The 14,597-nt window shown below is 43.9% G+C and overlaps 1 protein-coding gene across 1 annotated transcript in view; it reads right to left on the bottom strand.

Annotated features, from left to right (window-relative positions):
* Positions 1-14,320, bottom strand: part of LOC138304050 (bactericidal permeability-increasing protein-like) — a 324,414-nt gene extending 310,094 nt beyond the window's left edge. The window contains exons 1-3 of the mRNA XM_069243745.1: positions 14,133-14,320; positions 11,182-11,296; positions 5,622-5,750 (exon numbers count right to left, since the gene is read on the bottom strand). Of these exons, the coding sequence (XP_069099846.1) occupies positions 5,622-5,750; positions 11,182-11,296; positions 14,133-14,244 (356 nt within the window). The 5' untranslated portion in view covers positions 14,245-14,320. The remainder of the gene's footprint in view (positions 1-5,621; positions 5,751-11,181; positions 11,297-14,132) is intronic.
* Positions 14,321-14,597: the final 277 nt, after the last annotated feature.

Raw genomic sequence — 14,597 nt, 5'->3', positions numbered from 1 at the left:
GATATGGATTTGCCCCCAGAAGAGTGCAGGTTAAGATTCAGGGGCAGTCCTCATCAGTCCTGGGGGCATTTTGTGGGACACTTTTGCATAGCACTGGATGGTTGGGTGAAGGGTAGTATGGTAAACACTTTTGAGGGGCTGTTCAATTTGATCGCCAGGGAGCACATATTCAGTTACTGTTTTCCAGGGCTATGCTAACACCTGGTTGATTGTAAGTTATCTGACCCCAGGAAACTTGCAAAGCAGGCAGACCTCTGGGTGAGTACCAGAGTGTCTGGAGAGGTATTAGAGAGTAATCTTAAGGAGGGTGGTTCGGGTTCCCCTCAACAAAGTGGGGGGGGAGGTACACAGTGACCCAGACAGGTCTCAGAATGGTATGGGGGGGGGTTGGGGGGGGGAATGGTCCCATGTCCCTTCCTAAGGTAGGAGGAGAGGTGGGGGTGGGCAGAGGCCCCGGGTGCCCCCTTTCCAGCCCCAGAGCTTGGACTGTTCCCACAGGGGACCCAAGAGGGTGACCTAGTCTGCACCGAAAGACCATCCCCTGATGGGAACTCCACAGTGTCATGAGAGCTGGGTGGGGCGACTGACACAGATGCCCCATCAATTCTGATTCCTGGGGGTACCACTCCCATGCAGAGGTTACAAGGTCCCAGACGGAGGTGCAGGGTGAGGGACGATTCACCCCTGTCCACTGTTCAACCCAGTGTCAGGGGACCCCCCCGAACTGGTAGGAGGTAGAGTGGAGAAGGGGTACAAGACCCCTCGGGCTACTGCCCCCCACTCTGAGACCCCTCAGAGGTCAGGGAAACCTCAGGAGCCCATAGAGCACTCCCTGCCAGCCCCAAGACTGGAGGAGAAGCTTACCCAATGGCCCCATTCAAGGCCTCCACCTTGCAGTGGATGGCCTGGGGCCTGGCTCTTGACATTGACAACTGTCAGTGGCCTCTGTTGGTTACTGTCCCTATGGACAGAATTTTCCCTGGGTTGTGGACAGACGTCAGACCCAAGGGGTGGAATGGGGCACACCACCTTGTTGGCCATGGTGGAACTGTCTGCCTACTGGGATGCATCTGTCAGCAAATTAAGGTTAGAAGCTTCACAGACGGGGTCCACAGAGGAGGAAAAGGGTTCCCAATGGGTCAGTTCAATGGCCCCAGAGAGTATAGACAGAGGAGCCCAACTGAGTCCAGAAAGGCATAGAACTGGCAAGGCCACTGCGGTAGTGGGCCACTATTCATGTTCTATCGCCCTAAGCAGGGAAGTCCATCAAAGTATTGATTAGTCTACCCTGGCTTTAGGCTGAAAGGGGGATATGTTGGAAATGGCCTCTCTGAAGGGTCACTCCAAACATTTTGCCTTCCTCCTCTTCTTTTTCTGATCTCATTTTTGCTGGCCTTAGGAATCTGGACACTTTACCACTGCTAACCAGAGCTAAAGTGGACGTGCTTGCTCCCTAAAAACATGGTAACATTGGCTCATACCCAATTGGCATATTTAATTTACTTGTAAGTCACTGGTAAAGTGCACTACATGTGCCCAGGGCCTATAAATTAAATGTTAGTAGTGGACCTGCAGCACTGCTTGCATATGCAGCCCCTTAACCACGTCTCAGGACTGCGATTGCAAGGCCTGTGTGTGCAGTTTCGCTGCCTCTTCGACTCGGAATTTAAAAGTACTTGCCAAGCCTTAAACTCCACTTTTTCTACATATAAGTCACCCCTAAGGTAGGCCCTAGGTAACCCAAAGGGCAGTGTGCTATGTAGGTAAAAGGTAGGACATGTACATATATGTTTTACATGACCTGGTAATGGGAAACTCCTAAATTATTTTTCCAATACTGTGAGGCCTGCTCCTTTCATAGACTAGCATAAGTGCTGACCTCATATACTTTTTGAGTGGTAGATCCCAATCTGAAAGGGGTGGCCAGATTATATGTAGTATGGTCAAAATGGCAATGGAAAATCCTGCTTATTGGTGAGGTTGGATTTATTATTACTATTTTAGAAATGTCACTTTTGGAAAGTGAGCATTTCTATGCACTCAAAACCATCTGTGCCTTACAGCCTGTCTCCCAATCAATGTCTGGTCTGCGCTGGTTGACAGCTACCTTGTACATTTCACCCAGAAAACCACAAACACAGGACACTCAGTCTCATCTACATTCATTTGCATACCCACTAGGACCCTGCCGGAGAGAACTGGACTGAAACGTGAACTTGTGCACTTCAAAACCACTCTTTGAAGTCTCTCCCACTTCAAAGGCATTTTTGGGTATGTTAACTGGGTCTCTGACCCCAACAACTCAGACACTTCTGGATCTACACCTGCACCCTGTCAAGGGGAACTGCCTGATGGTCCAGAGGATTCTTCTGGACTGCTTTGCTGAGAAGGACTCTGCCCTGCTGTTGCCTTGCTGCCCTGCTGGCCTCTGACTTTGCTGACAAGGACTCTGCCTTCCCCAGATGTGCTCTCCAGGGGCTTGAATTGAGCATGCCTCCTGTTTTCTGAAGTCTCAGGGCCAAAAAGATGTAATCTCTTCAAAGAAATTCCTTGTGCGTTGAAAATCGGCGCAATGCCTGCAGAAAACAATGCAAAGCCTGCTTTGCAACTGAGAAATCGCTGCACAGCTGACCTGAATGATGGAGCCCGACTTTGACGCCTCGCCTGCCTTGCGATGGAAAAATTCAACTCATCGTTTACCGGATCAACGCAGCACCCGTGCCTTCTTTCAACCTGTCAAGGATTTTCCCCACATCGTCCCTGGGCATCAAAATATCCCTGCATTGCAGTGAGGAATGAAGACTGCGCACCGAAAAACAATGCAAACCCCTTGCAGCGTGGAAATAAATGAAGCATCGTCTGTGTCGCGCCAGGAAATTAGACGCAACACTCTATTTTTCACACATCTCCTCCTCTGCGGTCTCCGTGCGTTGTTATTTCTTTACACATACCAGGTACTGTGTGTAACAAAGGGAATACTGTTTATTTCTAAGGATTGAGACTCTTTTAAACTTTTTAAAAGTGATATTTCAACTTGTGCTTATTGGATGTTTGTCATTCCGACCTTACTTTATTCAGATAAATAATATCTATTTTTCTAAACCTGTGTGGTGTTTTCACTGTGCTACGATATGATTTATTGCACTAATACTTTACACATTGCCTTCTAAGTTAAGCCTGACTGCTCAGTGCCAAGCCACCAGAGGGTGGGCAGAGGATAATTTGGATTGTGTGTGACTTACCCTGACTAGGATTGTAGTCCGTACTTGGACAAGGGTGTTTACCTCTTCCAGCTGGAGACCCCATTTCAAATAATCACTTATTAACCTGTGGGCACTTTGCCTTGTTAAACAAGCCATATAGGGCCTGATTATGAGTGTCCCGGAAACCAAGGCACTATGGGGCATATTTACAACGAACTGGAGCAGTTAGGTGCTGTCCCAAAATTGTTAGCGCCAGGCTGCGTCAGTTCGGAAATGCAGGGATGTGCAGTATTTAGAAAAATACGGTGCACCCCTGTGTTTCCCCTAGTGCTGGCGCTAAATGTAGCTGCCAGTGCAAGCAGGTGCAGGTGTCTGCATTGAAGGGAATCATAGTTTTTATGCAGGAAGATGTCCCTTCCTGTCCCTAAACAATCTACAATGGTGACCTGGCAAATATGTGTGTGCTGGAGAATGCAGCACACATAGAAGTACCAAATCATCATTATTTAATGATTGTTTATGTGCAGGAAGGGGCACCTTCCTGCACAGAAACAATCATTCATGGTGGTTTTGCTCTTTCTATGTGTGGTGTATAATGCAGTACACATGGGAAAAGCAAAAACGAGGAGAAATGAAAGTATTTCTCCTCATTGCGCTATGCCAACACTACCCTTGGGATTGTGTTAGTTTTTGGCGCTGCCACAGAATTACAGATTCTTGTAAATCTGGGGCTTCATCAAATGAATGAGTGTTGTTGTGGAACAGCCACAGTAACACCCATTGCACACCCCTCTGCCGCAGAAAACTGAGCCGGGAGGGAGGGCACATTTACGAGGTGGCATTAAGCCACAAAAATTGGCTTAGCACCTCCTTGTGAATATACCTAATGCACAGCACCACCGGAGCGTGACAAAAAGTGATGCCCCAGTGGCGCTAGGGGGCTTGTAAATATGCCCCTAATTATTGTACCTCATAAATAACGATACCCGAGAGTACGTTATTTATCTGGTGTGCTAAATAGTGCCTATTACGGGTTTCTGAGGGATAACGTGCGGATTTTCGTGTTTAATGCACCAAAATCTGCATGATACATTAAATACCGAACACATTTCCCTGGTTATATTTCCGTAGGTTTAACAAGGCTGAGTTGAGTCATTTAAACATCCAATAATTACTGGATGCAATAAGTGCCTCCCAAATCATAATTCCAGCTTTACTCATACAGGGGTTACACACGGGGCAGAATACATTCGCTCGTAAGGCCCATGGATTCTTTCACAAACATGTTTTTTATTTTGATTGACAATATCTCTGTACTAAACATGAGGTAGAAATACGCAACCATAGAAATGTCTGAAATTAAGAAAGCCTTTAATGAAATTGTAAAAAGAAAATAGGCGTGAGGTTAGCGCCTGTGAGCTGCTGAATATAACGTACGAAAAACGATCAGACACAATACAACAAATAGCAATCCATGAGCCTGCCAAGCCCAGCCATTCATGAGAACTGAAGAGAATGCTGACATGCGTCATAGAGGATCAGAAAGATGTAGATGCAAAGCCTTCAACTTGCAAAACAACAAGCCCTGGAGCCACGAAATTGTGAGTGGAAATGTGCTAAAGGTAACTTGTATGTCAACGTTGATTTTCCAACAACCATATGCCTTTTGCGATTCATATCACATTGCATAAAGAAGTTTGTGATTCAGATGTCAAGGTATCAGTGGTTCGCAGCTGCCATTCTATTCTAGTCACAAACATTTAGGGTGCTATTCCACTGAGTGGAGCTGGTCAGTAGGACAGCTTCTACTTTCTGAATGTTGGAGGTGGCCTCAGGAGGAATAGGTAGTAGTCCTAGGGACCACAGCAGGCTCTCTCTAATGTTTTTCTATGCATTGGAACACTTGCAGGGATTTTACAGGCAAAAATGTTAATATGCTAGCAAACAAACTCAGGAATGGAAGTCCTTCACAGATAACCGTTCATGCATTCACAGGGGGGGGGCACATAGTGCTGCTGCCCTCATAATATTAATTTCTCAGAAACTTTTGCGAGATGTACATTTTACAGTGTGACTTATTACTACATTGGTTGGAGACCATAATAAAGTCCTGGTTATTTTTAGAAACATATTGCTCGATTCGCTGTTTTACAGCCAATCTGGTAGGTCCCTGAAGCTCAATCAAATCCTCTGGTTTAACCAAGAGGTGAATAAATCTTTTCAAACTAAAATAAGACTTCAATTATTTCAAAAACACATATACTTGAATGTTCTTATGTTAAAGTTGGATGCGGGTGTGTTCAGGCGAGGTCTGGAATGATCAACAAGACTGTAGGAGGAACTGAATTAACCTTTGAGCCAAAAGTGGTACAGTTGTTTCAGCAAACAAAACTAGGATGGACCCCAATTGCAACTTACACAGCTGCCTTGTGCACATGCCACTTCCCGTCCAGCTGGATGAAGGCATTGGTGATGGAAAGCTTCAGACCCACTTTTGGAATGGGCACAACCTGGGAGTTCGGCAACTGGAAGTTACGGATGACCAGACTGCAAGAGAGAAAGAGACCTCCTCAGAAGTGCTTCCAAGCCATAGCTGAAACTAGATAGACATCCTCTCAATACCAAAACACAAGCGTACACACATGCACGCAAAAACACATACAAACATATAACTCACTGTGTGAATCAAAAAGTTTCTGAGAAGGTAAAGTTCAGAGGGGCAAGGCAGCTGGTAGTCCAAAGAGGAAGTGTCATATCCGGGGAGTTGCTGGATGAAGTTGTGGTGAAGATTTCTACTTTCAGACTTTGTCACTTTTTTCTAAATCAAAGAAGTCCAGCAGGGCAAAGCTGCAAGCTGTAGCCAACTGGGCTCCACAAGGGCAGATACCCTTCTTGGGAGATCCTACTGAACAGGATTTGCTGCTGTGGATATTATTATAATATGGATAATATTATATTATGGATATTATCCAACTCCCAAAACTTGGGACTTGGATAATATTCCAAGTCCCAAGTTTTGGAGTAGGTGAAACTTCTAGTACACCCACAGATATGGTTCTGGGAACTTCCTTCCTTCCCGTGCCCAGGCTCCAAGTGGTCTAGGGTAAGAAAAGCCTGGTGTCAAGCCCCTTGGTGAGTGTGCTGGAGGCAGCCCGTTGAAAGGTAATTGGGGCAGGGGATATCTCTGCCCCACCCATTCCAGCAGGATGGTCCATCCTGCCAAAACCTCATCATCCTATGTCTCAATGTCTGGGAGGAATACACAAAGGCAAATTGCCAGCTAATCACAGTCATGTGACCAAAGACACGGGCTGCATGCACCAAATGGTAGGGCAAGAAAATTACAGCTTTCTAAAAGTGGCATTTGCAGAATGGTAACTTAAATTCTGTCTTTACCTTTGATGGGGATGTTAAACTAAAATTCATTTGAGACCAAACATGTTCCCAAACAAGATTCAACACATATTAACTGTAATAAGGTAACTCAAAGTTATCCTATGGAAGAGGTAGGCATCACTGCGGTGAAAACTTAATTTGGGAGTTTTTCACTACCAGGACATTTACAATTTAAAAGTATATGTCCCACTTTTTAAATAGACTGCACCCTGCCCTAGTGACTGTCCAGGACGTACCCGAGGGGTGACTTATGTGTATTGAAAAGGGAGGTTAGGCTTGAAAAAAGGTATATTTGCCAGGTCCAATTGGCAGTTTAAAACTGCACCCAACCGCAATGGCAGACCGGAGACATGTTTCAAGGAGCTACTAAAGTGGGTGGCACAATAAACTTTGCAGGCCTACTAGTGGCATTTAATTTACTGGTCCTGCGCACATGTTGTACCACTTTACATGGGACTTACAAGTAAATTAAATGTGCCAATCAGTTGTAGGCAAATTCTACCATGTTTTAAGGGGTGAACAAAAGCATTTTAGCGCTGGTTAGCAGTGGTAAAGAGCACAGAGTCTTAAAGCCAACAAAAACTAATTTTAGCAAATAGGAGGGTAGAAGGCAAAAAGTTTGGGGAAGACCACACCAAAGAGTGTCAGGTCTAATAAGCCTCAATAATTGCTTCCTCATTCCGGATTTTCTGGATCACCATAATTTCCATCACTGGTATGTGAAATGTCCTGAAAAAATGAGGATCTGTTCGTTTGACATCTGTTAGGACCACCTTCAGGTATATGATTACATTTTTCATAGTCAATGTTAGGGCTACTAAATTTGATCTAGGGTAATAGCAGAGCGTGTATTCATTATTCATACACTGGATGCTAAGCTTAGTGTCTTGTAGATCTATGGTATGATACACCACATAATATTTAGGGCTTGATTTAGAGATTGGCATAAGGGTTACTCTGTCACAGCATGACAGATGACCTGTCTGCCTTAGTATCAGTGTCCTGTACTATGGCACTTGGGATAAGGGGAAGAGAGTAACCATTCCACAAAATCTCTCAATCAGGCCCTTCATTTTTAAGTGTTTTATTCAAATTAATAAGAAACGTACTGAATGTTTTTAATTCAACTTGGATTAGATGTATTCTCTCTGGGTTTTATACTACAAGTCAAGCATCAAAGTAGGGAACAGACCTGGATATACAGCTGATTAACATATCATCTGTACTCACCTAAACCATTTAGGCAACTTTTAACTATCTTAGGAAGTTTTATGCTTAGTTATGGATTTTATCCAGCTGGGTAATGTAAAAAACAGAGACCTTAGGGTATGTGAATGCGAGTAGTTGTTCATACCTGTGTGTCACGTACATCTGGCTCTTAACCCCATGTTCCCTCTAAGCTGCGCACCTGTCCGCCCGCACAGAAGGAGATTTATCAGCGTGCAGGTGGTCATGAAGAGCGCGCATTGCACAAGCAATTTCTGGGCCATAAATTATTGAACAAGTGAAGAGATGAAGAGATCTTTCCACACTGTGTAAAAAGTAGAATGAAACAGAAACTGGAAAGGCAGTCTGATTTCTCAGAAGTAAGAAAATAAAGCATTCCATGTGCTGGTTTTTTCTCACTTGTTCTGGCTACCAGTGCTTTTGGCATCTCTTTTGAATTGTCTTCAGACCCAAGCTCTTTTTTTTCATCCACCAGCTATTCCACCCTCGTTCTTTTAAATGCATGTGTTTCCTTCACAGCATGGAACACCATAGGACACTCCAAGGTGGATATAAATGTGATTACTCTCAGGGAAAATGACACCAGCGTTGTTTCGCTTTCAGTATGTATGAGAATCATGCAGTTCTGCCAGAGGTTTTTAGCACTTTCCTATGTGCATTGGAGATTCAGTTGGACGTGCAAACATGTCGTAACTGCCTTTTTTATGGTACCAGTTTAAACTGCTATATAAACACACTACTGCAAATTTTGTGAGTATAGTGTGTTTGGGAAACAGGTTCTGAAAGGTGGCATTCAAGCAGTGAAAACAGTAGAATACACTCCTTGTATCATGTAAAGTTATAATTAGTGTAATATCACATTAACGTGTTTTGACAGTGTCAGTTCCTTCTTCGTGTGTAAGAACTTTTCTGATATCTGCATGGCAGTGCTTAATTTGTAAATAAAAACGTGCAGGTGCCCAAAGCCCTCCTCTTAAATATGCGGCTGCTGCAATTAAATGTGCGAACACGGAATACTGAGGCATCGTAATCCTGGTTCAATCTCGAGCCTCTTCAATCCATTTACAGCCTCTCCCTGCCCCTTCAGCTCACTTCTGCAGCTTTCTGCTCTCTCCCTTTGTGATGCTTTTTCATTTCTCTCTTCCTCCGTCTTTCCCAAATGTGTCTTTTGCTCGCAATAAATGCTTGAGGCAGAAAATTAAACGCCAGCCCTCAAAAGTAAGTGCCGGTGCTCTGCACTGGAAACAACAAGCACAAATTAAGCACTGCTGCATGGTGACAGTTAGATACAGCGAGTGACAAGTATGAGAGTGATTAAGTGACCTGGTGAATGTGAGTATGAATAAGTGCACGAGACAGAGAAAAAGGAAGCGAAAGTGATTAAGCGAGATAGTGGGCACATGAAAAGTTAGTGAGCAACAAATAAATACGGAGCAAATTAAGAGAATGCCTGAGCATGTGTGTCACGGTGAGTGAGAAAGTGGGTGTTAGAGAGACCGTGTTATCTTCCAACAAATGAATGAGTGGGACAGAGCGAGTGTGCAACAGAATGTGAGCAAGTAGTGACTAAGCATGAAAAATTTAGAGTAAGATTGGAGAAGTCTGAATGAGAGCAAGTTTGAGGAGGGACATATATTATTGGACCATGGTGGAATGGAAAGAGAGAATGAGAAAGAGGACAAGAATTGTAAGACACAGGTCGTAATAGGCATTGTGTTGTCTAGTAACCAATGAGTCAAACATATACAAGCGACACCTACAAATTATAACAAATTTTACAGCTTTTCAGTCTGTAGCTGAAGTAAATTACGGCCATGCATTTTGTGGGACATATACTGTTTGATAGGCCATCTGTGGCACATCAAAGGAAGGGCAAGCAAAATAACTATGTGCGTCTCCATCGAAACATTAACTGGTAAGCATAGTGGACACACAGAAATTCACACTGTATTAAAGCTTGCCATATTTTCCTGCTGCATGTATTCTGATGGACATTTCTCTATTGTTTCTCTATTGTTATTCTCATGACTGTTTTATCCCCTTTCGGAAAAGGTATAATGGGTAATATTTCTTCTGCATGTTGATGCTGCAATCTTGTTTTTTTCAGATAGCCATAATTTGTATTTTACCATCCACATGTTCTACAGAGCTTCTGATAAATATGTGACTCGTTACAAGTAAATATTTTTCTGCTGCAGAGCAATGTGCTTCTGGGAATATTGAAGTTTGAATGATCTTATGAGCTCCCATTGATAATAGTCTTGAATGTAATTTGCTTTTTAGCTGCAATAGTTAGAAAATTTGCTTTAAGGTGTATAATGATGACCTATTGTATGGGCCTGCCCCTCGCAATCATCACATAGTGTAGTATATGGCATGCTCGCGTAGGTGGTCTTACGACCCCGGCGGTCGGCGATAATATGGCGGAAAGTGCTGCCAACAGGCTGGCGGTACTTACCGCCAATGTCTTAATGAGGGCCATGTCTTACCAGAAAGTTGTGTGGCGCACAGAGCAAAACAATTGTGCACATAAACAGCCTATTACCGCGCACAGGTGAAAATAATTAGAGGGAACATTGCTCTTAACACCTTTGCTCTATCACAACCAGTGGCAGTAACTCACGTTGGCAACTCTATGCAATGTATTATGCACACATTTCCGTGGTACCTGGTTAATGAGCTATCAGGCCACTTCCCTTTTCCCAGGCACTGCTATTCTTTAACCCTGCGCACTCTATTTACAATTGGACGCAGGAAGGTCATACAAGGGTACATAATAACCATATGTGCGAAGTGGTGGGGAAGGAGCGGTCACTTCTCTTCCTCTTGCTGCAAAGCCTGGGTTTCTCAGGCAACTCATCAATATAATCCTGTCAGGTTTTCGGGATGTTCACAATGAATATGCATGCCCTGCTTAACACCCACAGGTTCCTTTTGATCCATAGGTTTGCCCGCGCTTTCCTGCGCTATTGGTTTCCTGTCTTCTTTGCCACCACAAATTTGTTCAATTTTGCTCTGTAGGATTGTGTGTTCCCTCCTAGACCGTGAATTTAGTAGGTGATAAATGGATATAATGTCTGCTTATTCTCACTTGTGTCGCTACATGGGCTCCAAGACCGTGACCTGAACGTCTGACTACATATTATGGTACGTTTGAAAACCAGGGGCAATACTTTCTGCTAGTGTGCATGAGATCTATACACAGACAATATTTTCTTCTAGACCCCTTTCATCCTGAACGAGTACATTTTTTTGTGATTTTTCACTCCACTCACTAGCCTTGCTTTCTTTAGTGTGCATGCCATAGTCCTTTACACACCCGGGAGGCTCATAGAGGTTACACATACCCACTCACCTATTGAAGCTGTAGTGCACATGTCCCAAATGTTTCACATGGAAGGTCCCAGAGAAGTCTGGCAACTGGATCTTAGAGAGCTCTTTCTGCAGCACGCATAATCCTTCCTGCCGAGCTAAAGTGACACAAGAAAATCATATGAAACCAGAACGGTTCTGGAAAAGTGGCGGATTGTTTATAATACCTCACCATGCACAAAAAAACAATTTGTTCTGATGAGGGCACACACTCATTATCTCTATCCTTCAATAACTACCTGTAAAAAATGCTCTGCAGAGACTTCTCCGGAACTTCTCCTAATCACATGATTGTCGCACCAGGTTCTCTTCTAGTGTGCGAACTGGAATGCCAGTATTTTATTTGTGATATATGTCTGTTTTGGCTTGCCAGTTTGCAACATCATCATTTTAATAGCAACCTCTAGCTCACTTACACAATCATTAGAAGAACCGTCAAGAGTGGATATTCTCTTTGGCACCTCTCAGATGTTGGGATTATGTGCCCCTTCTGCCAAATCCCAAAACAGTGATCAGCCAATCGTTTTGTGTGGAAAATATATAGGGGTGAGAACTTTTCTTGTCTTTTTATATCACTTCTCACACCTCTCAGTGTGTGTATGGAACTTAAGTCCTTACCTTCCAGAGGTCATTATTTTGAGTAGTGCAAATTTCAGTGATAAGGACACATATTTTCTGAGTTAGTAAAGACGGATGAGTATGCAGTGTTTAATAAATAAATAGCCATTCATAGTATATGCAGGCACATATTACCTTAATGTTTTCTCCAAACACTGATGAAGGTCGCTGTGAGAAATGAAAAAGAATGCTCTATATGCAAACATTTAAGACATTTGGTATGCATGTTCTCTGTGTGATTCTTTATATAGTTTCCATTGGCTGTGGATACCAATGGATAGTGAGAGTTAGAAAAAAATATTATAATTCAAATGAGAGATAACAGCAGGGAGACTGACATTGATAGCCTATGTTGGCCGTAGTTTATTATTGAATGATAGGCAATGAGTTGAATGCATGCTGATGGGAAATCTTATAGAGCACTGTCAGTGGGTTTTAATGGCTACTGGTAAAGGGAGGAGACATTTTGGCATGCAGATGTTGATAGATGTTGCAGGTGGATCCTGATCATGGGTGTGACCAGTGGGTGATCATAGTATGCATAGTGAGGCAAAGTCACGGAATAATGACCCTAGATTAGATTTTGATATGTTATATGTTATATCCTTGCAGATTCTATATATTAGCACTTTACAAGATAATGGTTATGAATAAAACATGTTGGCGATGAAGAGGCACCTGACTGTGGTGAAGTAGCAACTGGGTGCCAGGTCAATGCTATTTCCTCAGCCCGCTTCCACACACTCTGCATGCCACAAAATCTTTAAGTGGTTCCTCATCGGCATGAGGAAGACAGTGACGTGGGTCCTCATCACCAGGCGACTGGACTATGGCAACGCACTCTACGCAGGCACCACCACTGAAGTCATGCAAAGACTTTAGATGATCCAGTACTCAGCTGCCAGACTGATCCTCAACCTGCCCCAGAGAATCCACATCACCCAGGACCTGAAGGACCTCCATTGGTTCCTGATCCAGAAAAGATGACACTTCAAGCTCCTGACCCATGTGTACAAAGCCCTTCCATAACCAAGGACCCGCCTACCTGAACTACTGCCTTCACCTCCACCAACCAAGTAGGAACCTCCGCTCGGCACACATTGCCCTCACAAAGATTCCACACATATGCCGCTGCCGCATCGGAGGATGCACCTTCTCCCACCTCGCTGCCAAAGCCTGGAACACCCTCCACCTCTGCACTGCACCCCCGCTGACCCACTTCAAAAGGGGACTGAAAACGTGTTTTTTAGAACAAACACTTGCAGCAAGCGCCTGGATACCTACTCAGGTGACAAGCCACGCCGTACAATTAACACCTGGGTAATTGATTGATGTGGTTGACATTTATACACCATGAATGTGTATCGAACTTAGAAAGAGATATGATTAGAAGAGATTTCACTGAATAGTGATGTCTCTACCATCACTGGAACTGGATACTGATGTATGCTGCAGGCAATGGATATTGGCAGAAAAAATAGAAGAAGATGTTCCTGATGGATATTGACAGGGGCATTTGCGATTAAGGCAACGACCAGTAGTGACAGAAATGTCTCATTACCCTGGGTGTTAGTTGTCTTATACTACATTAAGGTGGAGAATATCAATCTACAGCAATATAGCATTCACTACAAAGAACTAATAGCGCATCAGCATGATAAGTACAGAATGACTACCCTTTCCTCCACTTCTACTTACATAGACTAATCTTGTGATGAATTGGTTAGGTCCATGGAGCGGAAACGAACTGCTGTTTCCACCGTGGCTTGTCTAGCACATATCGAGGGGCATAAATGCCAGCTACGAGATCCAGCAGAAACCAACCTGTAAACGGTGAGCTGCAATTTGCACCAGGATGGGCAACATTTTCAAATTTTACTGTAATAAAAACTTTACTTTGACTCCGAACCCACAAAGGTGGAATATCGTCTCTTCTTTTGATTTCAATAATTAGAAGAGAAGCAATCTGAAAATTATCAATCTAAAAAAATGCAGTAGCACTCTTTTCAAAATATGTCTGCTGTGAAATATGGAAATGGTAAAAGAATCGCAAGTCTGAACCGTTTCACTTAAACCCAGTGATTTATATGGGAAGGTACTATCAGGTACTCAGTCCCTTCACTTCTTTAATTTAAGAGGGAGATTACCTGCATCTTCAACATAGATACAATACTTATGTTGGGAGATACCGGCACTTCTCAGTAACGAACAGGTAACCTGGAATAGGTAGTAACAGAACTTCTAGATTTCCATTGCAAACATTGCTTAAAGCTGTGCGGTTTGTTTTCGAAGATGGGGAATAACCCACACACATACCGTAGTCCAGACCCTTCTCCGTGATTCTGGCCACAAATCCAGGATTAGCAGCCCAAGATAGCGAAGCAGACAACGTCACCAAAAGAAACCCCTGCATCGCAGCACGTACCATCTTCCACCTCGCTCACTCTGGCAGATCTGGGCACCCTGTGCTGGCACCGAGGTCGGCTCGTAGTGTTATTGGCTGAAGGATGGAACTGAAACTGCGATTGAAGCGGAATCCGGAAGTTGCAGATAAAATTCTCTTTAGGGGTTGCCCCGTGTTGCAACATTTTCTGTAGTTGTTGCTTAGTACGCAAACATGTGAGAGGTTCGCATCGGACCTCAGGCGAATGCCAGGCTGGGTGACTGTAGCTCGAGACAGAGCGACTCCTGGAAGTTCAAGTGCGGGGCAATGTATGTGGGCTGCTCAGCTCAGGTATTACACCACCACAAAATTGGAACCCAGCCCCACACTCCGAGTGG

The sequence above is a fragment of the Pleurodeles waltl genome, chromosome 7 (assembly GCF_031143425.1).
Source record: "Pleurodeles waltl isolate 20211129_DDA chromosome 7, aPleWal1.hap1.20221129, whole genome shotgun sequence".
NCBI classification, from domain to species: domain Eukaryota; kingdom Metazoa; phylum Chordata; class Amphibia; order Caudata; family Salamandridae; genus Pleurodeles; species Pleurodeles waltl.
Note: the sequence above shows the minus strand (reverse complement) of the source record. Positions and strands in the feature narration are given on the sequence as shown.